The sequence below is a fragment of the Chiloscyllium plagiosum genome, unplaced genomic scaffold (genome assembly GCF_037043375.1).
Source record: "Chiloscyllium plagiosum isolate Xiang-an unplaced genomic scaffold, Cpla_swu_hap1 HiC_scaffold_16, whole genome shotgun sequence".
Taxonomy (NCBI): domain Eukaryota; kingdom Metazoa; phylum Chordata; class Chondrichthyes; order Orectolobiformes; family Hemiscylliidae; genus Chiloscyllium; species Chiloscyllium plagiosum.
Window position 1 is genome coordinate 37687071 of NW_028270154.1, and position 25116 is coordinate 37712186.

The 25116-nt window shown below is 39.0% G+C and overlaps 1 protein-coding gene across 1 annotated transcript in view; it reads left to right on the plus strand.

The window, feature by feature from the left end:
* Positions 1–25116, plus strand: part of tgfbi (transforming growth factor, beta-induced) — a 61446-nt gene that overhangs the window by 14143 nt on the left and 22187 nt on the right. Inside the window, exons 3-7 of the mRNA XM_043703488.2 lie at positions 10157–10221; positions 13938–14095; positions 16596–16760; positions 16903–17049; positions 20670–20811. Coding sequence (XP_043559423.1) covers positions 10157–10221; positions 13938–14095; positions 16596–16760; positions 16903–17049; positions 20670–20811 — 677 coding nt within the window. The remainder of the gene's footprint in view (positions 1–10156; positions 10222–13937; positions 14096–16595; positions 16761–16902; positions 17050–20669; positions 20812–25116) is intronic.

Here is a 25116-nt window from a genome sequence, read left to right on the forward strand (position 1 = left end):
GAAAAATAGGTTAAATTAAAATTTAAAAAATAAACTAACATTGAAGCCTGTCTTAAACATAGTTAATTAGAAATGTTAGAGCTGGTACATTGTAAATGATTGATAACTTGGCTATAAGCTGTAGTGTTATTAGGGAGAGAATGTGATCACTATTGACTAGATTCTCCCTTTTTATTTCTTTCACTGGTTTATTTGACATTGAGATTCAGAAGTTCTTCCTGTGTTGAGCCATTTCTATACTACGTGGAAAAAGAGTCCTGCTTACCTTGTGCATCTTTCATTACTCATTTCACCAGTTTTTATTTGGCTATTAAAATCTTGAATGAATGATATTCCATGTCATTTGCGCATTTCTATATCCTTGTCTGGGATGCAGGCATCCCTGGCAAGACCAGCATTTGTTCAATTAATTCCCTTGAATTGAGCAGTTTGCCATTTAATTTCACAAATTAGCATTCATATTTCTGACTTTGCCTCATTTCCACTGTTTCATAGCCTAGAGTGTGTCCCTAGTTGTGTGGATAATCCCTTCCTATCATTTCCATTCATCTGGATTCTATGATTTTCTTTTGCTACTGTCATTATGTTATCTCTAATTAGTGTAGCTACCCCACCCTATCTTCTATCTACTTTATCCTTTCAAATTAGGTATCTGATTATCTTTTATGTTAGTTATGTCCTTGTCTATACGGTTTTGTTTCAATTATTACAGCCTCATCTGTTTCCTTGCTACAGATTATTGTCTCCTGTTTGTCTCTAGTTTTCCTCTTTTATTTAATCTTGTCTGTGCTTTCAAAAGATAAAGTCTAATTGCTGTAAATTGCTATGAACTAGAACATCCTGAGTTCAGCAGAGCCTGGACGATTTCATTCTCACTTTTTTTTCTCTCTCTCTCTGGTAGATTCCATGTCATGTCAGTTGTAATTTTATTTTACCAACTATAATGTTTAACCAATCAGATGAAACCGTGTGACACAGGAATCATTCAAGTTCAGTGGGTATCCTTGACACTGCCTGAAGAAAGTGGCAAGACAGCTGTGCTGCCTCTTCACAAGAAGACCCCACTAAATCTTCTGCCCATCAGACACTTAACAGGATAGCAGATGGCTTTCTGGCCAAGTGAGGTCCCCAGGATACAACTTCCTCCCTGCTGACCACTGCCGTAAATAATGGCCAGTGGCTCCAGCATTCAATAATGCCGCTGACGAGGCTCTGGTGATCGCTGGTGCAACAAACCCTGAGAGCCACAGGATTAAGGAATGACCGGGGGACATTGCTGTTGAAAGGGTCTTGTAAGGTTGGGTTTCAGAGACAGGGGTAAAGGATTGACTTTGTACCTCATGTACATGCCCTTAACCCTGCACAAAGACAACACGTGGGCTCAGTGGTTAACACTGCTCCTCACAGCGCCAGGGACCCGGGTTCAATTCCAGGCTCAGATGACTGTGGAGTTTGCACATTCTTCCCATATCTGTGTGGGTTTCCTCTGGATGCTCTGGTTTCCTCTGACAGTCCAAAGATGTGAAGTTTAGGTGAACTGGCCATGCTAAGTTGCCCACAGTGTTCAGGGATATGCAGGTTAGGTGCATTGGTCAGGGGTAAACATAGGATAATATGGTAGGGGAATGGGTTTGGGTGGGTTATTCTTTGGAGAGATGGAGTGGACTTGTTGGGCGGAAGGGCCTGTTTCCACACTGTAGGGATTCTATGATTCAAATTAGTGCAGATTGAGGGACCTTGTCTCCAGCTTGATGCAGAATGTCTGTCCTCTTAGAAGCTGGGAAATTTTCAGCCAAGGTGGAAACAAGACTTTAAGTAAAGGTGAATTAACCTCGCTATCAGTAAAGGTGGGAGGGTGTTTGATATCAATCTGTGTAGTAATTCACTTAATTTTTAACACTGCTTTCTCCACATTCCCCCCCACCCCCCTCCCCCCCCGCTGTCCATTCCTCACCTTTTACAGCATTGACAAAATCTGTTCATGAATTTGTGACTTTTTTTGAACTGGGACATTTTCACAGGTTTAAGTGTGCTAGATATGCAGATACATGCATATAACAATGTGCGAGGTGTAGAGAATATTGATACATTTACCTAGAGCAATATTTAAGCCAAAAGTACAAATACTGGTTACACTTCTTCTCCCACACAGAATGAGCTTGAGGCATTTTTCTTTTGGTGAAATAGTGGTGTACCCAAAGGATACCTCACTCCCACCTCCAACAGAATTAAATGAGTGGAAAAGCCCTTAGTGGAAAATGTGTCACCACTGTGCTAGGAATGGTCCTTCTCTTTAGCATTATTGATTTTAAGACCAGCCTCTTGCAGGAGCTACATATGGGCGAGGTTGGAGGGGAGTGCTAGTGACTTCTGTCTATGGGGTCTCGATCCTAGGTGAAGGTCCAGTGGTGGCCTTGCTGATATCTGTTTGGTGTGTGATTCAGGAGGCCTTCCCTGGAACAGGCAGCACAGGTCTTGAGCTAGCTCTCCATCTGCTCAAGAGACCCCTGCAGACTCAAACAATTCTGCCCACTGTCTGCAATTCTGGGAACCCCAATATTGAAAGGGTGTTAACTAGTTCCTCAGAATCAATATGTCACCCAGAAGAAAACCTACAGTAAAACTTGCAGATGACGCATATTGATCAGAGTTGTTTTGTATACTCCTGTGCAACTAGTATATTCATTTCCAAGTATTACGGTTTTTAAAACTGTATTTTTCCCTTTGGGCAATGTGGTACTGTACAAAGGAGCTATGATTATGACAGACAGCTAAGAATTTAGGACTACTTTCATTACAGCAGAGATATAATTTAATAAAGCTGTCCAAAATTATGAAGGTCTTTGATAAATGAAATTGGCAAGTAATATTAGAATAGTTAGGATCAGTGCTGAGGAATCAATTGAGAGCGGGTTGGGATGTTAATTTTATAGAGAATAGCTAGAGCTTATAACTAAGGTGGAAAACGTTGCTTTTTTTAAAAGGAGAGGGTAAAAACTTGAAGCAGTGGAAGGCACAGGATGAAGGAAGGGAAGGAATAGGGCTGTAGCATTAATGGAATACAGAGTCAAAGAGACATGATGGCTGACAAGTTTACTTCTACGCTGGAAAGTTCTATAATTCTGTGGTGCAAATAATTTCGAATCCAGAATGACATTTTTGGGAATTGAAATCATAGTCCAATATACGTGAATGAACTTGTCAAATCAAAATACACTGCAGAATCCACGTCAAATCTTGGAGATCAGGAAACTGCTGTTAAATTAATCAAAATAAATAGATAAATCAAAGTTCTGCTTTTGCTGAAACATGTGTAGTCTGTCAGGAATGAAGTATTATTTTAACACCACTTTGTTTATACAGATTCTCTTAATGTGAATGGCTATGATACAGGATAAGAAAGTTTTGAAAGGTATAAATAAATTGACTAATAATGCTCCTGAGTAGAATTAGTCACAAAACGAAGCGAATATATCCCAATAAGCTCAATCTTTATTAGATGAGCTCTAAGAATGAAAATGTCCTTCCTTGGGAAGAATTCGTTGGAACACATTCCCAGCAAAAACGGAAAGGTTACAACAGCTTGTGGAAACATTGGACATTCATCAGACTGAAAGGAATGACTCAGGGTATAAATTTCTACAGATGACAAAACTTTGGTCAAGAAAAAGGCATATAAAAAAGCTATTTTCCTTTTCCTTGCACATTTTTTGATTGAAATTTCCCATTTTCCGCTTAATAATCATTGGACACTCCTTATTTGTGAACTTTACACAATTGGCAACTGGTGCCTAAGATTTTAGGAAATTCCCAGCATATATGCCTCCCTTATCACCATTTCCTTGGGCTGCCAAGTAAAAGTTGTAGCAAGCCCTGAGATGTGACAGTAAAGGCCTTCAGCTGCCTCCAGTGGGTGAACAAGGTTTTTCAGTTGCCTTGATCATCTCAAATCTGTGTCTGGTTTTTAAATTACAAAGGCCTCAGCCTCAGCCAAAACCTACAATTTCAGCCTTGCTATCATCTTTGGTTCATCTCCATTTATAAATCATAATTTGCAAAAAATAATGCATTGGTTTTGTTCTGGGGTTACTGTTGACCAGAAACTGAACCGGACTCACGACAGTGGCTATATGTGCAGATCGGACAGTAGGACTACTGCAGAGAGTAACTCATCTCAGGGTTTTTCCACCCTCTATAAGGCACACGCCTGGAGTGTGAATGAATATTCCCCGTTTCCCTAGGTAAGTGCAGCTCCAACAACCTTCAAGAAGCCTAGCATCATCAGGGCAAAGCAGCTTACTTCATTGGCACTGCATGCACTCCTTCCACCACCAACAGTCATTTGTAGCAGTGTGTACCATCTACAAGATGAACTGCAGAAATTCACCAAGGCTCCTTAAGCAGCACCTTCCAAACCCATGGCCACTTATATCTTGCCATCTGGAAGGACAATGGAGCAGATGCATTAGACCAGCACTATCTGCAACATCCCTTCCAAGTTATTCCCCAGCCTGACTTGAACATAGATTGCTGTTCCTTCAGTGTTGCTGGATTAAAATCACAGAACTCCCTTCTAACAGCATAGTGCATTTACTTCCAGCTTGTGATGAAGCTCACTGCCTCCTTCATGAGGGTAACTAAGGAGAGACAATAAATGCTGACCCAGCCCGCAACACCCAAGTCTTATGAATAAATAAAGTTGAATTTTGAACTAATCTGAATGCAGTTCACGTATTTCCAGCTCTGGGCAAGAATACTAAATCCTCGCCTAAGAAAAATCAAAGCTTTCAAGTATAAATTTTAAGCTACTAACATTGCAAAAACTAATTTATTTGAGAAATTTTACTATGGTATTGTGAAATATTTAATTGCACTTTTTATTCTGTATAAACTCTTAGTTTGAACATTAGAAATTCCAATTACTAGAGAAAACGGAAATGAATAAGAGCATTTTATAAAATATATGGAGTTATTTGTTAGAATACAGAGGCCAAATCATGCAATTTTAAGGTGACATATTTGTACTATAAAATAACTACTACTGGGAGCATAACGTGAAACATTGAAAGGTCATGTTACAAAAGAAATAGGTATTGTAGTTACTTGTAATAAAACTTCAGTGAAATGCATGCACTTTGATCAAACTTGTAATCGTTGTGACTTTGTCACTTTGCTCTGATATCTTAATTCCATCATTTTATTTTGCCAACTGTGCACACCCTCGATGTATAGCTGATAGTTTGAAATGTTAACGAGCATTAACATAATTTTGTGATAAATAATTCTGGCAAACGTTTTTTACTTATGCCTTTCGATCTGTTCTGTTTTCTACTTGTTTGAAAAGTTAATGAAGAATTTATGTAAACTAACTGAACCTGGTTTCATGTCTGACGGAGAATTCAAAATTGCTTTTGTCTTCTAAATGTGCTAGAAGTAGTAAATTGAGTTTTCAACTCTTTTCCCCAAATGTGTAACTTAAACAGTTAAAAATGCTGTAATTTTCATACAAAATAATTGTGCGAGCGTTCAGTATTGTCAGTGAGATGCAAAGAGCTCGTACAATCAGCATCAAGTATTGTTACTGTGAAATTCCAGACAAAAGTATTAACAATACAAGATATTCACAATTTAAAATGCCACTTATGAAAAGTAATATACTGTCAGGGTAATGCACTGCTAATGTAAACTGCTAGTGTAAACTATTGCCAGTATAAATTATTGGCAGTATAAAACATGATAAGACTGCATTGCATGTAGACAATATGTTCATTTTTCACCAGTGCTGTCACATAACTGTAAATGTGTTGCAGCAGTTTGGGGTTTTCAGGGGTTCTTGCAGAGAAGGAGGAATGTTTGAGCTGGGGATCTCTGTAGTGCAGTGCTGTCAGAGCAGCCTGAAATTGGCATTAACCTGCCTTTTACTTCACCGAGCTCCTGTGAAGTGTGAGATTTGGTGCTAAAGTTGAGAATGTCACAGCTGTGGCTTTTAGCACAGAAGGATGTTATTCAACCCATCGTATCTGTTCCAGGTCTTTCTGTAAGAGCAAACAGCACTTTAGTTTCTTCCAGTGCTTATTGTGTTACGTTTTGAAAGCCACAATTGCCTCTACTATGATGTTAGGTGGTGCAGTTCATATCCTAACCATTCCTTGCGTGTTTTCCATTATCACTTTTAGTTCTTTTTTTTTTCACTTTAAATAAGTGTTCTCTATCAATATGAACAGTGTTTCTCAACCTCCCCAGTCCAGTCCCTTCATGAGTTTGAACACATCTGTCAAATCTCCTCTTGATTTTCTCCTTTTTCCAACGAGAAGACTTCCAACTTTTCCAATCTATTTAACTGACATCCCTCAGCCTTGAACTGTCTTGTAAATCTTTTCTGCACCCTCCCTAAAGCCTTCACCTCCTCCAAGTGCAGTGCCCAGCTTGATTCTGCCTCAGCAGAGATATTGTGTCCAATGTTCACCATTACTTCCTTGCTTTTATATCTATGGTGCTAGTTATAAAGTTCAGAATAATGTGTGCCTTTTTAATTACACTCTCAACCTATTATGTTGTAATGCACCAGATCAAATACCCTCAAAATATATCAAGGAGATATAATTACCTTTAAATTAGATAGAAGTTAGGATCTAGGCGAAGATGTTGCATTGCAGACGTGATTCGATTGGTGAAACTACTTGGCTTTATCAAAACCCACTTTATTCTTAAACCACAGTTAAAACACAAACAAAAGAAAAGAATTGGCACAACTTTAATTCTATCAAAATAATACATGATTTACCTACTACTCATGAACTGTTTCAATATAGCAGCATCTTAAAAGCACAACCCAGAAAAAATCATTAAAAATAACACAACACCAGGTTATAGTCCAACAGGTTTAATTGGAAGCACTAGCTTTCGGAGCGACGCTCCTTCATCAGGTGATTCCTATGTGCTTCCAATTAAACCTGTTGGACTATAACCTGGTGTTGTGTGATTTTTATCTTTGTACACCCCAGTCCAACACCGGCATCTCCGAATCAGAAAAAATAGATTATCCTCACTTGCAATCTCCTCTAGTCCAGGACAAAGAAAAAAACCAAAAGGCTGAAACTGGCAACAGAGAGAGAACTCAAACTTTTTGTAGCAGCACAGAGAGAGCTGTGTCTAGCAGCTCCAATTCCCAAAACCCCAACTTCAATAACTGAAAGTAAAACCTTAGGTCTGTGGGAGCTTGACTCCACTAACTCTTCTTTTTTCCTAATTTCTATTTTAAAAAACTCTCTGCTTTCCATGGAGTAGACATCTTAGCACCATGTTTACAATACCTCTCTTCATTTGAAACAGAACAAATCTCTCTTAAAGGCACATTTCAACACAAATAAATGTCATGTTTCTTTGCTCCTACACTCCTGTATTTTGTATTGTTATTTCCACTAAAATGTATCATTTCACAATTCTCGACATTAAATCTCACCTTCTTGCAATTCCATCACTGTTCTCTTGGAGTCTGTCACTCCTCCTCACAAGTCACAATATTTCCCAATTTATAAAATTATCTGCAAATTCTGAAATTGTATCTTGCACACCCAAGTTTAGGTAATTAATATCATCAAGAAATATTAATTCTAGTACCGACCCTTGCATTCCTTCAGTCTGAAAAACAACTGTTCACTACTACAGTCAATTTTCTGTCAACTCAACCAAATTTCCAACTTACCTTTATATTCATGTTACAATGATTTGAGGCAGGGTAGAGGTAGAATGGCTCTCTTCTATTTCCAACTTATGTGACCAGAACAGTCTCTTTTTAAAAAGGAGTATATACTTGCTAATTCATGGATTGTTTAACTGTTTACATCTTGTGATGGTAAAAATCACATACAGGCAGGTTTCCTGAAAAGAAAAATAAAGTTATTTATTGTATTTAACCCAGTTTAAATAAAATAATAAGGACGTTCTGACCTTCCAAGAACATATGCACTCCAAGTGTCACACACAAACAGAAATAAGTTATGGTCTGGAGATACAGTTTAATCAGTATTTTTGAAGTCCCAAAGAATTTATTAGTACAGGGATCTTGTGGATTGAAGGCTTGGATAGTTTCAGGCTGAACTTAATTGCCTCTCTGGATTTGGCACCAAGACAATTCAAATACATCTGCAAATTATTTATATCCATTCTTATAGATTCATGCAGTTTTTAGGTTACTGGAACGGTGGCACAGTGGTTAGCACTGCTGCCTCACAGCGCCAGAGACCTGGGTTCAATTCCCGCCTCAGGCGACTGACTGTGTGGAGTTTGCACGTTCTCCCCGTGTCTGCGTGGGTTTCCTCCGGGTGCTCCGGTTTCCTCCCACAGTCCAAAGATGTGCAGGTCAGGTGAATTGGCCATGCTAAATTGCAACATTTAAGAGGCATTTGGATGGGTATATGAATAGGAAGGGTTTGGAGGGATATGGGCCGGGTGCTGGCAGGTGGGACTAGATTGGGTTGGGATATCTGGTCGGCATGGACAGGTTAGACCGAAGGGTCTGTTTCCATGCTGTAGATCTCTATGACTCTATGACTCTATGACTCTATAAATTGCCCGTAGTGTTAGGTAAGGGGTACATGTAGGGGTATGGGTGGGTTGCGCTTCGGCAGGGCGGTGTGGACTTGTTGGGCCGAAGGGCCTGTTTCCACACTGTAAGTAATCTAATCTAATCTACTTCTTAGCTCTCTCCCTGAATTGAGCAGATTTTCAATCAGCTTGCAGGGTTAGATGGAGAGAGGGTATTTCCGACCTAGGAGCCTTGCTTCCTTGGCATCTCATTTGCTCCTCTTCTGCCTGGAAAAAGGTAGTTTCTTAAATCCAGAGTTTTCCTGCCACATGATCCTCTATTTCTAGTTGACCAGTTATTCAGACAAGGTCATAGCTAATGGATTCCAAGTCCATGATTTATGTAAGACTATGACTGGATGAATTGCTTTCTCAGAATACATTGTTTAATGTGATTAGATTAAATGTTTATTCCACCTGGCGGAATACACAGGTGATTGGGTGTTTTGTGAATCAGTTGGGAGATGGCTCAATCGCCTTCAAGGTGCTTGATTCTGGCATTTTCTAGACAGGCTGACTCTATTTCAATGTCTTTGGAGTCTGTCAGGTTTGGTCATGCAATGTTCAATTATCCTAGGAACTGCTGTTTCTAGTCATTGACATGCCGTTTTATTCTTAAAACTCAAAGCTTTTCAGGCAATAAGTACATAAAGTCATTTTGTGTCATTTAAAAATGTTTTGTTGAAGCTTTTTATTCTTCCCTCATCTGAATATTTCATAAGAAAACTAGTTCAATGGGAAAAATGACCATTCATACCACTGAAGAAAATGCTGATTGGTGGAGCATTGCCAAGGGGAGTGTGCTGAACTCCACAAAATAGGTGATAGCCACTTGCTGATTCAGTTCTCAGGCCAGTGTCATGATCAGGTCAATCTGCTGGTTTAAAATTTAAACACAGCCTAGTAGTTAACTGTCAATCAGTATTAGTTGATACATTCCCCAGAGTTCATTTTCTAACCAAGTAGAACTCTCTTCTCATGCAGTATATGTATTGGTGTTTCTCCTTGATTTAGTTTTCCAATATGTGGAAAATATTCCAATATGTGGAAGATGAAAAGCTTCAACAAAATGTGCCTGCTTTCAGCAATACACAAGGTCTGCATTAGCAAACAACTGAAGCTGTTTTTGATGCAGAGCCTAGCTTTATTTTGAAGCATCTTTGTTGACAAGCATGATGTGTGGAACTTCAATATAAAAGTAAGCGTAGAACATAGAGTGAGCTTCCAGTTTTGCAATTAGTGGTCATTATCGAATTTGAAAGGATCCGATCCCATCTATAAAGAATGATTCTTAGCCTGGAATAACATTATAGATTGAAATGTTATATTAAACACAATTCAGAGTCCCATAGTTATTTGTTGATAACTAAACTGTTCTCCTATAGTTCTTCCTTACAGAATTAGAAGACACTTCTTTTTTTTCCAGTGTAGAAATTCAAACTTGTACGAAACTCTAGTCCAAGAAACCACCTTCAAGCATTACTTTATGCTGCAACATTTTTATTTTACTTACAGGGAGAAAGATACCAACCTTCCATAAATGCAAACTTACGATGAATTGTTTTTACAGGATTTTAAGATATGAATGCTGCCCGGGATACTTGAACGTGCAGGGTGAGAAAGGCTGCCCTGTTGGTAAGATTTATCCAATAATTGATAGCTCACTCTTGTATCGCAGGATGAATTGACTTAATGATTAAAATAACCAGAGTTTGATTAGGAAAATACAGAGAAGATAGTTATATTGGACTCAAAACATTAATTCTGTTTCTCTCTCCACAGATCTTACCCAATTTAATGAGTTTCTCCAACACTTGCTATTTTTATTTCAGAATAAGTTAGAAACACTCTTGAAAAGGCTGAGCCCAAAACCAAGAACACATAAGGAGGAATTTAAGGTTGACTCCAGTGAATATATTCCATCAGTTTGAGGACTATTAGCACATCTGCCATGATTTCATTATAAGACCACTCCCCCACCATTGACTCCTACCCAGCCTCTGGAATTAACATCATATTCTGCCCATGATGTTTGCTTTATATCACCCAGTTGGATATGACCTCGTTTACATTCAATCCCACAATTTTCTGTATGTGGTGGGGAGTCCAGAACAGCAACCGTGATCTTTAAACTAGAATTTGGCCCTTTAGGAAGGAAATCAGGAAATGCATTTTCATACAGAGGCAAGTGGAAATCAGAAATTCTCTCTGACAGAAACCTCTATTCTTGGTCAAGTGAAATTTTCAAAATTAAAATCAATTCATTTTCCTTATGTAAGGAGAAGAGGTGGAGGAATGCAGTTCAGGTACAGATCACTTGTAATGTAAACACGTGAAACAGGCTTTAGGAGTTGCAATAGAAATAAAATACTGTGGCTGCTGGAGCAACTCAGCACCCCTGACAACATATGTGAGTGGAGAAATAAAGTTAATTTTTTGAGTCCACTGATTCTTTTCGGAAACTATAAAAAGCTAAATACTGTTCTGACTACTTACCACTGCTGTACCTATGTGCCTAATACCTGTAATAAGTAAAAGTGCTATTGCAATTGATAATTTCAGTATTAAAACTAAGTAATATAGGATGACTATAAGTTAATTTTACAAAGAAGAGATTAACTATAAATTTTCCTACATTTCCCATAAAGCGATTCAACCCCAGTCTGCCTACACCAATCTGCAGTTAACACTGAAGCAGTTGTTGCCCATGCATCTGAAAGAGTCTGGAAGGGTTAATATTTTGATTGAATACAGTTTGCATTATTGACTGGGATAGCAGCGTTAAGAAGGAGCTGAGAGGACACAGACCTGTGACTAATGTGTTCCTAACATTCTTTGTAGTCATGTTGATTATATTCATGTAATCAGTAAATAATCACATAATGCAAGGATTTCCCAATCCATATGAGATCGCATTGGCTTGAAGGAACCTACACACAACAGCAGTTTCTAAATAATTTTGACTTATTCCTACTTTCAATCCCATTGACATTATTAGTTAATTTTATTCATTAATGCAAACTTTCAGTAGACCTACAATTGCAAACATGTTCTCATCCACAAGTTCAGGCCAATTTGAGACTTGATTAGGTTCCAGCAGGTCTTGACCTCAATGCTGACCCGCAACGCTTCATAAGGAAAGCCCAAGGCAAGACTTGCTGGACCGGATTTTCTTTAAATTAATATCTGCCTTCGAAAGCTGCATCTGAATTGACCTCCCCTCTCAAAGAAAAATACTTGTTTCACTTAATGCTCTGTGGGAGGGTCATTCACTTCCTGAAGATAGAATCAGCAAGGAATCTAATAAGGGAAATTTATCCCCACCTGTTTCAGGCCAAAGTCCTTATTGTTACAACACTACCTGTAGGAACTTGAGAAAAAATTTCCCAAAAGCGCACTTCGCAAGAAAATCCTACAATGTCCTGAACACTCTGGAGGTTGTTGTAGGCCAGAGATTTCTAGAGGTTCTTAGTCCCAAAAGCAGCTTTTTCAGAACACTGATTGGTTGTAGTGTCATTGATGTTCCTGCTATAAATCCTTGAGTAGTACACCTGCATCGAATTTTCAAAATATACTTGGGAAAGTTCCAGCTTTTTATTGGTAGTAAATTTGCTTACAGCAATCAGATCTTTTGCATTCCAGTTTAAAAGACGAAGTCCAGATTTTCATTACTGAGAGTCAGATTCAAGGAAGCTTTGCAGTTGGATTGTCCTGATCAGCAACCTTCTTCTATTCTACATGTAACTCTGTGCTTTCATTGGAAAATGGTCTTCACCTTAAAAAAGGGGGTCCCGCTATATTGCAGCTTCTACAACAGAATCTGTAACTTTTTAACACAGCAGGAAGTATTGTTCATCTATACATCACTGCACAGCTATTATTCAATTTAGACCACTTCTCTGCTACCTCAACTTGTCCTTTCATGGTGAACTGCAGTCCTTTTAAAAATTGCTACCTTTTATTTATATTTCTTGCCTCATCATATGACTGGCCATGGTCTCTTGGTAGCTTTCTCTCCACCTTTTTAGTATTCAAAATTAGGGTAGATGTAAGACCAGTAATAATGGTTTGCAGACATTCCCAACTGACAGCTTTACACAGCCACAGGTTATTCGGGATTTGAAAATCAAAGTTGGAAAGTTTGGTTTCAAATGACAACGGCTGCAGGACTCAAAATGACAGCTACAATGTTTCTGGCCACTTCCATCATGGTACATGTGACACCCCATTGTGGGCAAGTCATTATAGAGGTGTATCAAATATGGGGCGGCACGGTGGCTCAGCAGTTAGCACTGCAACCTCACAGCACCAGGGACCCGGGTTTGATTCCAGCCCCTGGTGACTGTGTGGAATTTGCACATTCTCCCTGTGTCTGCGTGGGTTTCCTCAGGACGCTCCGGTTTCCTCCCACAGTCCAAGGATGTGCAGGTTAGGTGGATTGGCCATGCTAAATTGCCCATAGTGTTAGCTGTATTATTCAAAGGGAATGAGTCTGGGTGGGTTACTCTTCGGAGGGTCGGTGTTGGGCCAAAGGACCTGTTTCCACACTGTAGGGAATCTAATCTAATCTAATCTAATCATGTGTTAGAAGCTTATTAGGCAGATTATAATATGAATCAGCTTTTCAGGATAATTTGATCGGCATCCTGTAAACCTGGACCGTGCAGTTGCAGTGTATGCCCTATGTAAATACCTCCCAGCTGAAAATGCTGTTTAAAGAACTTGCCATTCATCTTGCAGAACAAGATACTTAGTTGCTGCATGTGGAAGGGAGTGTTACCATGTCTTCACCGGGGCTTTGATCTCAGTACAAGCAAAGCTGCAAATGTGTCTGAGCATAAGAACATGATAGAAGCAGGAGCGGGTCATGGGCCCTTGACCCTCCTATGCCATTCAATTTAATTATATTTTATTATCTTCCTCAATTCATTTTCTGGGTGACACCCCACCCCCATGCTCTCATATTGTTTGACACCCTAACAGACCAAAATTTTATTCATCTCCATCCTAAAAATGCTCAGTGATGGAACATCTAATTCCTTCTGAGCACTACAATCCTTCAGAGGAGACAGTACACAAAAGCTATGCATGCACTGATTTTGAATTGCAGTACCTACACCTGACATTGGGAGAAAACCGATTTTAGCTCTACGTCTGTTGACTACGTAAGCAAGTAGCAGATTTTGCATTTTGCCATCAAAAACATCTGTGATTTAAAATAAATAACAAGCAATTTAATTACATTGTATTTTCTAATTCTCTTGCCAACACTACATATTATTATAATGATTAACGTTTTCTGGAATTCTATGTAATGAAATGATACCTTTGCTTTTTCACCAATTTTATAGCTTTACCAATTGATAATATCTACAACACTTTGGGAAATGTTGGATCAAGCTCCACTCAGCTTTATTCAAAGCAAGCCAAACTCAGACCAGAGATTGAAGGACCTGGTACATTCACAATGTTTGCTCCCAGTAACGAAGCCTGGACTGCTCTTCCAGCTGTAAGCACTCAATGCTATCTTAATAATTTACCTTGAAGTAGATGAAATTGTCATGAACACTGTTATACAAATAAGAGGGCATGAACTAGAAGTAATAATCAGCCTTCCGAGCTTGCTCTGCCATTCAATAAGATCGAAGTCCACCTTTTTTCCCCTTGTTTCTTGAGAATCTATTTATCTAAGCCTTAAAAATATTCAAGGATTCTGCTTAAACCAACTTTTCAGGAAGAGAATTCCATGAATAATGACACAGAGAAAGAAAAACTTGCCTAAGCACCTTAAGTGGGTGACCCCTGATTTTTAACCAGTGATCTTCTTGATTTAGACTCTGTCAAAAGATAAAACATGTTCTCCACATTTACCCTGTCACAGTGCCTCAGGATCTTATGTTTCAATCCAATTACCTCTAATGCTTCTAAACTCCAATGGATACAAGTCAAGCCTGTCCAATCTTTTCTCATAAGACAACTCTTTCCTCCCAAGTGTTAGTCAGGTAAACCTGCTCTGAATTGCCTGCAACTCAGCTTACATCCTTCCTTAAATAAGGTGATTAATTCCATGCACAGTGCTCCACTTGTGGTCTCACCAATGCCTGTATAATTAAAGCATAAACTGTCTCCTTTTTTATTCAGTTTCCCTTGTGATAATATAATACTTCATGAGCTTTCCTTATTACTTTCTGGACCTCTCATGCTTCATGCACAAGGACATCCAGATCCTTTTACATCTCTGAGCCCTGCAATCTCTCACCATTTTGATAATATGCTTGTTTTTATTCCCCTCTGCTGAAATTAACAATTTCATATTTTCCCATTTTATACCCCATTTGTTGCATCTTTAACTGCTTGCTTAAATTATATACATCTTTTTTGTAGCTCCTTGAGTCCTCTTCACCACTCAGCTTGCTACCATCTTTCTGTTGTCAACAAATTTACCTGTATGCAACTCGCTACATCATGATTTTTTTTTATTTTCTGCAATAACCTTTGATGTTACACCTTTTCAAAAGCCTTCTAGAAATCAGAATATAATGCACCCTATTTATCCATTACACGTATTACCTCCTCAAAGAGCTTCAGTTAGTTGGTCAATCTTGATATCTTTTTCATAAAATTGTTAGTGCTGTCTGATTACCTTGAACTGATCCAAATGAGCAGTGTTACTTTAATTAAAAGCTTCCGATATATTCCCTATGTCTGATATTATATTATAAAGCAGCGCACCATCACCTTCTTAAGGGCAACTAGGAATGGGCAATAAATGCTGGCCCAGCCAGTGAACCCACATCCCATGAATGAATAAGATAAAAATCAGCAGTCAATTTGTGCACACCACAGACCCACAAACAGTGAGATGAATGAATAGATAATCTCAACATGATTGGACAGATAGGACCTTGATTTAACATCTGTGATAATGCACTTTAATAGTACAGTCTTCCCTTAGCACTGTACTGAAATGGCAATCTCTCAACTGTGATCCAATCTCTGGGGTGTGACTTGAACCCAAGTCAAGAATGTCACCATTGAGACAAGAATGATGAGCTTCTTCCATTATTGGCAAAAACAATGAGTGACAAATACTATAAATGAAAAAGTGTAATACAAGTAATAAAAATTGCATTCATATGGTATTAAGCTGGATGAGTCAAACTTTATTTTCCTTTACTTCATCACTCCCAAAGATATTATATCACATTAAGACATGCCAGTCCAATGTATCACCCAAGAGCTATAATATCAATTGGATGGCAACAGGCTCAAAATGAGGTGAGTTGCCATAATGTCCTGTTGATACTAGTGATGTGGCCAGTTCCATATTCAAAGTGGTTTACTGCAATGGCCTACTTCAGACAATGGACCCTGTTTAATATGGATTTTAAGGGCCTATGGATGTAAATCGGACACTCATTTATATTTTGTATATGAATTGGTCAAAACCATTTTAAAATAAGTATTGAATTACGTTTGTGGACACAGGGGAGTACTCCTGCTCCACTAAGGTCCACAAAATAAATTCTGGTCCTCTTCTGTTTTCCCGAGCGAGCTGTTTGTCACTTGGTCGCTCAAGAGTCTAACAAAACTCTAACAAATCTTATCTGTTACCTGATTGATAATGTTGGACAATTTCAATCTATGAGTCCTCTGAGCTGAGGCCTGATAATTCTTCACAAAATACACACGTGTACCTTGCCAATCAGGCAGCTCCAAGTGGTGGTCATAGTGAAAACCACAAATTATTTTTTCACCATTTAACCTGAAGATTGTGACCTCGAATGAACTACAACATGTTCCACTATAATTGAAATAGGATTAAGCCAACTATTTTTGTGGCTTATTGTCTTTTGTTTATGCAGCTTAAAGACTATATCATAAGGAGTACTTGCCAACATTGATAGATGACATGTAAGAGGAAAAATAAGTCATATGTTAATTGAATATCTAATAGCTGAATAATGTTTGCAATTTGATCTAATTGCCTTTCTTTTCTTTAAATATAGGAAATAATTGAAGCTCTTGTAAGCAATGTCAATATTGAGTTGCTCAATGCCCTGCATTACCATATGGTTGACAGACGGATTCTCACAGATGAACTGAAACATGGCGTAACATTGCCTTCAATGTACCAAGATTTAAATATATTTGTACATCACTACCCCAATGGCGTAAGAAAAACTTATTAGTTTTAATTAAGTTGCAAATATATTGGAAATTCTTGTTGATGTATTCCTCTGTATCCCTTGCTCTTAATTATTTTAGAAAATTTTGAATGGCAGTTCTAATTTGTGTCTCTTATATCCAATACAGATTGTCACAGTTAACTGTGCTCGAATAATGAAGGCTGACCATTTTGCAACCAATGGTGTTGTGCATGTCATTGACAGAGTCATCACAGCTTTAACAAATACCATTCAGGATACTCTTGAAATTGATGATAACTTCCAGCAGCTTAGAGTATGTATAAAATAATTAACACTTGAAATAATATATCAGGATTATTTTGTGAATATGCCTTGTATTTAACTGTTGATATTATAGTTTCTAGGATTCTGTTTTTAATATCCCCTCATCTGACAGTTCAATTTCACAGCCAATGGTTTTTTCATTCTATTTTTTTGCTCCTAAGAGAAAAATATCAGTAATTATGCAACAAAGGCTCCTTGTACTCTTTACCACAGAGAGTTTATTACAGGCAAAGTGTATAAGGAAGAGAGCCAATGACACAAGTCAATGATCTTCAAGTGACTTTATATTGTCCTGGGACTTTCTAGGCTTCAATTAATTGTTTCTTTCTACAATTAGAGCAAATTAAGGGTGGTCAGGTGAATGAAGTGTCAAAGAGTTATAGATGTCTGCAACATAGAAAGAGATCCTCCAGTCTATTGAGTCTGTGCTGGTCAGAAACAACCACTGACCTATTCTAATCACACGTGGCATCACAAGTGCACACCTAAATACTTGTAACTGTTATGAGACTTTCAGCCTCTGTCACACTAACAGACAGTGTGTTTCAGATTCCCACTACACTGAGTGAAAAAGATTTTACTCACATCTCCTCTAAACCACCTGCCCCTTATCTTAAATCTTTCCCACTGGTTAATGATCCCTCCAAGGACAAATGAGTCTTCCTGAATATTCTATCTATGCTTTCCATATTTTATACATCTCAAGGATGTCCTCCCTCAGTCTCCTCTGCTCTAAGGAGAACAACCCCAGCTTATCAAATCTCTCCATCCCAGGCAACATCATGGTACCTCTCCTCTGCACTCTCTCCAATGCAGTTGCATCCCACCTATAATGCAGAAATCAGAACTGCACACAATACTCTTGCTGTAGCCTATTCGAAGATTTGTACAGTTTTTGCATAAACTCCCTACATAAACATTCTATTCCTCAACATAAATATTTGCATAAACATTCTATTCCTCAGCTAATATAGGCAAGCATTCCACTTTATCTAAGCATCCCCCTACCTTAAGGGACCAGTGGATGTGCACATCAAGATCAGCTGATCCTTGGTGCTCTAAGGCACTTCCATTTATCATGTGTTCCCTTGTCTTGTTTGTCTTGCTGAAGTGAATCATTTCACAGTTATCCAGATTGAATTCCATTTGCCACTGATCAGCTCATCTCACAAGTCCATTTATATCCTCCTGTAATCTAAAGCTATCCTTTCCACTATTTAACACTCCACCCATTTTCATATCATCTGTAAACTTACTGGTCAACGCTCCGACATTCAAGTCTAAGTAATTTATATACACCACAAATAAGAAGGACCTCAACATTGATCCTAATAGAATCCCACTAGATGCTAACTTTCAGTCATAAAAATACCCCTTCAGCATTACCTCTGCATCCCAATGCTCAGCCAATTCCGGATCCAATTAACCACATTTCCTTGGATCTCATGGGTTCTAAGCTTTGCTATCCATCTCCCAGACAGGGCCTTATCAAAAGCTTTGCTGAAGTCAGCATAGACTATGTCAAATGCATTGCCTCATCTACACACTTGGTCAACTCTTCAAAAAGAATTCAGTCAAGTTGGTCAGCATGAACTCCCCTTACCAAAACCATGCTGACTGTTCTTGATTAATCCCTACCTCTCCAAGTGCAAACTAATTCCGTCCTTCAGAATTGCTTCCAATAGTTTCCCCACCACTGAAGTTAGATTGACTAGCCTGTAGTTTTCTGGCTCATCCCTTGCTCCATTCTTGAATAACGGTACTATATTGGCTATTCTCCAGATTTCCAGCATATCTCCTGGGGCTACAGACGAATTGAGCGTTATTGTAAATGGAGATTTTCCAGCTCATCTTCCCACTTAGATTTGACTCAGATGCAAGAGTGCCTGGAAGAAGCACTTATTAGCGCTAATGTTTGGTGTCTTTAGTTCAGGCTATGTGTTGGCGACAGGCAGGGAAGGCCTAAAATGAAAGCACCCTTGCATTTATAAGAAATCTGTTGAATTCTGCAGACTGAAGATGAAAGCATGCCTGTAAATTTGAAAAGTTCAGATCAGATCACGCTCACAGGATGTTCCTCATTGATATATGAGAGGCTGAACAGTGCAGGAAAAAACCCAAAATCAATCTGATTGTTGATAGATGAAGTAATTATGTTTGAAACAATTAAAGTGTAGACTAGTTCCCAGCTACAGTTTAACTGAGATTGATGTGTTTTTGTTTTTGCTGCTGTTTACCTTTTATTTACTATCTATGCAACTTAACTCCGTGATCTGCCTGTATTGCTCGCAAGACAAAGCTTTTCACTGTGCCTCGGTACACGTGACAATAAATTAAATTAAATTAAATTCAATTGATGAGATAGACATAGTTTCCATCTCAAACTAGTTGGTTTGAAATAATTCTAAAAAGAATATTTTAGTATTGATTCACAATTGTTTAGTATTCCAATATTTTCCCTGAATGGCTGGTTCACTCAATTGGCTAAATGACTAGTTTGTACCTTATGACATCTCCAAAAGGCAGGCTCAATTCCTCCCCTCCTCCCCATGGGTGAGGTAGACTTTGGCTTCCACAACTTGCCCTTGAATGTGTAAGGCAATGACAGACTGCTAATGACAGAAAGAAAACAGATGGAGCATCAACAGATGTTGAGCTAAAGACCTGAATAGGCCGACCACACTTAAATGAAACCTTTCCTGATCAGAATAAATGCATTGCAATTAGATATATCTGTATGGTCCTTATGTATCAACACCAGACAATTTTAGAAAAATATTGCTCGGATTGACTTTGTGATTTAGATCAGATTTCTTGTTTCATGAGTTTGTCTGAATTTCCAGTCATCAGTGATGTCAGAAATTTTTCCTGACTTTGTGTCTGTTTGCATCAGTCAGTACAATCCTGATCAGCCAGAGATTTCTAATTTCAAAATCCTTCTTGGAATATGAGCTGTAACTAGATTGATATGAGGGGCAGCACTCTGCTTTGATGCCATTTCTCATTTTATCCACCCACTGTGGACAGTTTAGTTGCAAACAGCAACCTCAATTCCCACCTACCATTTTCCAACAAATCCAAACCATTGAAAAGAAAGACACTATTCTAAGATTTTAAGTGTCATCGCAGTGGGTCGATGTCTTTAAATGCACTTTTTTTTCTTATATGCTATTAAATAATTAAATCTATTCCCATACTTAAGTGTTTCTGAGGGCAGTATCAATGGTTGTATTTATTTATTGGGTAAAAACAAGGACTGCAGATGCTGGAAACCAGATTCTGGATTAGTGGTACTGGAAAAGCACAGCAGTTCAGGCAGCATCCGAGGAGCAGGAAAATCGACGTTTTCGGGCAAAAGCCCTTCATCAGGAATACCAGGAATTTATTTATTGACAAATCCTTCTCATGAGACGCACTTGCAAATTTCTAACATGCTTCTAGTGGAGAATAGTATTTCACACCTTCAAAAAATGTTTATATGTGGTAATTCAGATGAAATAGATTACAATGGTAACAGTTACTGAATTTTAAACCTCGCAGATCATTTTGCTGAGGTACTGAAATGTCAGACCTGCATTTGTTATCTGTACTTGTGCACTGTGTTTGTAGGCTGCGGTAGCTGCTGCAGGGCTGGAGGAAATGCTTAGCCAAGAAGGAGAGTACACTCTCTTTGCTCCATCTGATGAAGCATTCCAAAAGATACCACCTGCAACTCTGAACCGAATCTTAGGAGATCCAGAGGCTCTGAAATGTAAGATAGAACTTAAAGCAATTTTGCTGAACAAGGTATCTAATATCCTGCTTACAAAATAGTCTCACACGATATTTATGGGCAAAATGGACCATTTGGCCTGGTGCTCAATACAAATCTCTTTTCAACCTCCTTTATCAGCCCCTGTCAGCATATTCCTTTTAGACTTTCCTCCCATTTTTTACTTGTTCCAGTTGTTATTGACCAGGCCAGACCCCTTAAAACATTTCAAGAAGCTAGCCCTGACCCTAACTTTTCAAGTTGTTTTGAGCAGGTGTAAAGTGAATATTCCAGGAATATTCCTGGAGCAGTAGGTCAAAACCTCTCCACTTTAAACAAAACAGAATCTATTTACAAAGTACCAAATGAAACACAAACAGAAGAGAACGGGGTACAGCATGACTTAATCTATCCAAAAACCCAACAAATTATCCCAAGTTAATGATGCTGTTCCAAATTCCTGCAACAATCCCCATAAACACCCCTTAGCAAAAGGGTAAAATTAAACACAGGGTCTTATAGGAGAGAGAGAGAGAGAGAGAGAGAGAGATGGCAGAAAGATTCACATGGAACAGTTCCATGGAGCTGTTTCTTGGATCAGCAGCCTCAAACATTGACTACTTGCTAAAACCAAACCAGAGAAAAGCTGAGCTGGGAGAACTGACCACACCCTTTGATTGTACAAGTGTTTGTTTAAAACCTTAAAAGCTTCTTCAAGTAGATAAACCCAGACATTTTGGGATCTAAGTGTTTACGACCGCTCTGGAAAAAAAATAAGGACAACATAATCATGTTAAAGGAGCAGCATCATCACACAGTTTGCCATTAAATACATCTATACTTTTCACCTCAGTTACTCCTTGTGACAACAGCCAATCCCTCAACCTAAATGCTGGGAAAAAATCTATTGGATTTATTACTATGTTTTATTTATGGTTCAAATGGATTTTGTGCTAAATTTGCACCGAACTTGGATGGACCTACGTACAGACGTTACTGTACGCAGTTTTGGTTGCCATAATATGAAAAGACTTTTGTTATGGACCAGGTCAGATCCCCTCAAAATATTTTAAGAAGGTAGCCCAGACCCTAACTTTTATTTTTTTAAAAGGCAGATATAAAAGTGGATACTCCAGGAGCGATACAGCTGGTCAAATCACTCAACCTTTAACAAAACAGAATGTGTTTTGGATGAAACACAAACAAAAAAAAACAGAGGTTAGAATAATCAATTTATTTGATAACCAACCAAACTCTATCTCAACTTAAAGCTGTTCCAATCCCTACAACATCCCATAAACACACCCCTTGGCAAAAGGTAAATTCAAACTCTTTACGGGCAGGAATGGTTTCATGCAAGAAACATCTCATAGAGTCATCATCATAGAGATGTACAGCATGGAAACAGACCCTTCGGTCCAACCCGTCCATGCCGACCAGATATCCCAACCCAATCTAGTCTCACCTGCCAGCACCCGGTCCATATCCCTCCAAACCCTTCCTATTCATATACCCATCCAAATGCTTCTTAAATGTTGCAATTGTACAGCCTCCACCACATCCTCTGGCAGCTAATTCCATACACATACCACCCTCTGCGTGAAAAAGTTGCCCCTTAGGTCTCTTTTATATCTTTCCCCACTCACCCTAAACCTATGCCCTCTAATTCTGGACTCCCCGACCTCAGGGAAAAGACTTTGTCTATTTATCCTATCCGTGCCCGTCATAATTTTGTAAACCTCTATAAGGTCACCGACGCTCCAGGGAAAACAGCCCCATCCTGTTCAGCCTCTCCTTGTAGCTCAGATCCTCCAACCCTGCCAACATCCTTATAAATCTTTTCTGAACCCTTTCAAGTTTCACAACATCTTTCCGGTATGAAGGAGACTAGAATTGCACACAATATTCCAACAGTGGCCTAACCAATGTCCTGTACAGCCGCAACATGACCTCCCAACTCCTGTACTCAGTATTCTGACCAATGAAGGAAAGCATACCAAACGCCTTCTTCACTATCCTATCTACTTGCGACTCCACTTTCAAGGAGCTATGAACCTGCACTCCAAGGTCTCTTTGTTCAGCAACACTCCCTAGGACCTTACCATTAAGTGTATAAGTCCTGCTAAGATTTGCTTTCCCAAAATGCAGCACCTCGCATTTATCTGAATTAAACTCCATCTGCCACTTCTCAGCCCATTGGCCCATCTGGTCCAGATCCTGTTGTAATCTGAGGTAACCCTCTTCGCTGTGCACTACACCTCCAATTTTGGTGTCATCTGCAAACTTACTAACTTTACCTCTTATGCTCGCATCCAAATCATTTATGTAAATGACAAAAAGTAGAGAGCCCAGCACCGATCCTTGTGGCACTCCACTGGTCACAGGCCTTCAGTCTGAAAAACAACCCTCCACCACCACCCTGTCTTCTACCTTTGAGCCAGTTCTGTATCCAAATGGCTAGTTCTCCCTGTATTCCATGAGATTTAAGCTTGCTAATCAGTCTCCCATGGGAACCTTGTCAAATGCCTTACATCTGTTGAAGCATAGAACCACTTTTCACTGTAGTTGCTTCTCTAGGTCCAGACAGTTTTTGACTGCTTGCTAAAAACTAAATCAAACTAGAAACAGGAGAACCCTTACAATCCCTTCATTGTGGAAACAGGTCATTTGGCCCAAAAAGGTCCACACTGTCCCTCCAAACAGTATCCCATCCAGACCTATTCTCCTACCCAATTACTCTACATGTCGCCTGACTAATGCACCTAACCTACACATCCATGAACACTATGAGAAATTTAGCATGGCCAATTCACCTAACCTGCTCCTCTTTGGACTGTGGGAGGAAACTGGAGCACCCAGAGGAAACCCACACAGAGAATGTGCAAACACATACAGTTGCCCAAGGCTGGAATCGAACCTGGGTCCTTGGCGCTTTGAGATAGCAGTGCTAACCACTGAACCACTATGCAACCCAACTGGCCACTCCCCTGTTATTCTTTTAAAGTAGTTATTTCCAGACATATGGAACCGCTGCCTTTATGACCGCTCTTGAAAAAAACCAAGGACAACCTAACCTTGTTAAAGGGGCAGCATCGTCACACTTTTGAGGAACTGGTGATGGTACAGAAAAGATTAAAAAGATATAGAAACATTGTGTTGGGGTGCATATCAAGTAAGGAATAACAGGCTGGTCCACTTATCTTGTCCCTATCTCGAGATGAGGTTCAACCATCTTTTGCTCCAAAGGTGTGTCATAACATTTGTTAACCAATTGATTGGGAAATATTCTAGTAGTGAATAGAAATTCCTGAATTAGACTTCAATGTTGAGGTTCAAGCTGAGTATAAATGCTGCCATGTACTATTAAATGGATCTTAGACAGCGCATCAGAAACTAAGATATGAAGTTTTTTTTAATGGCCGTGTTACTCTCGGGCATATAGCCTTGCAAAACTACTGGCCCTAGTTTCTAGGCTATCTCTTTTTAATATCTTTTAGGACTAACAAATTGAGCCTAATTAAAGGAAAGTAATAACCCTTAAAATGGTACCACAGTAAAAAAAGTTTAAATAAAGTTTATATTCAAATTAAGATTTTAGTTTGGTGAGGAAATAATGCAGTCCAGCCCTTACTGTAGCCAATGGTTACATAATGAGCAGACAGTGTGCTCTCTCTCCAGGCAGATTTAGACACAGATATAACCACAGAAGAGAGGCAGGTAATTGGGTCCAGCAACTCCTTTCATGCTTCCCCAATCTGAACCTCTTAAGTGCACTTTTGTCAGACCCACAACTAGGTCTTCCGACTTGCGCATACCACCCTGCACAGACTGGTCAAGTATCAGGAGCTTGGGACTTAAGTAAAATAAAACTTTAGTAACAGCCCACTCAAAAACAGAAACAGATTTTGCTACTTAAGTTTTGTTTTCATTGTTGTAAATCATTTGTATGTGAGGAACTTTCTCAAGGCTGTACAAAATATACATGGCCTGGGAGTCATGAACCACCTTAGTCAACTATTGCACAGAATTGTTGCTGCATACAAAACTAAATGCTCAAAGCAAATTAAATTTAAAATGAAAATATTACTGTGGGCAGAGCCGGTGTACTCCAACCCTGGTGATGTCCACTAGTTGCAGAAGGCCTCATGTAAACCAGTGGACACTGTATGCTTCTTCTCCAATGACCTCTAAGCATGGATGTAATCTTGAAAAAGAGGCAGTCAGTCAGGTCTAATGACTCCCTCAATGCCTTCCTGTCTGGGTTTGTTAATAACCACCTTGATTAGATCCAGTGCAGACCCACAA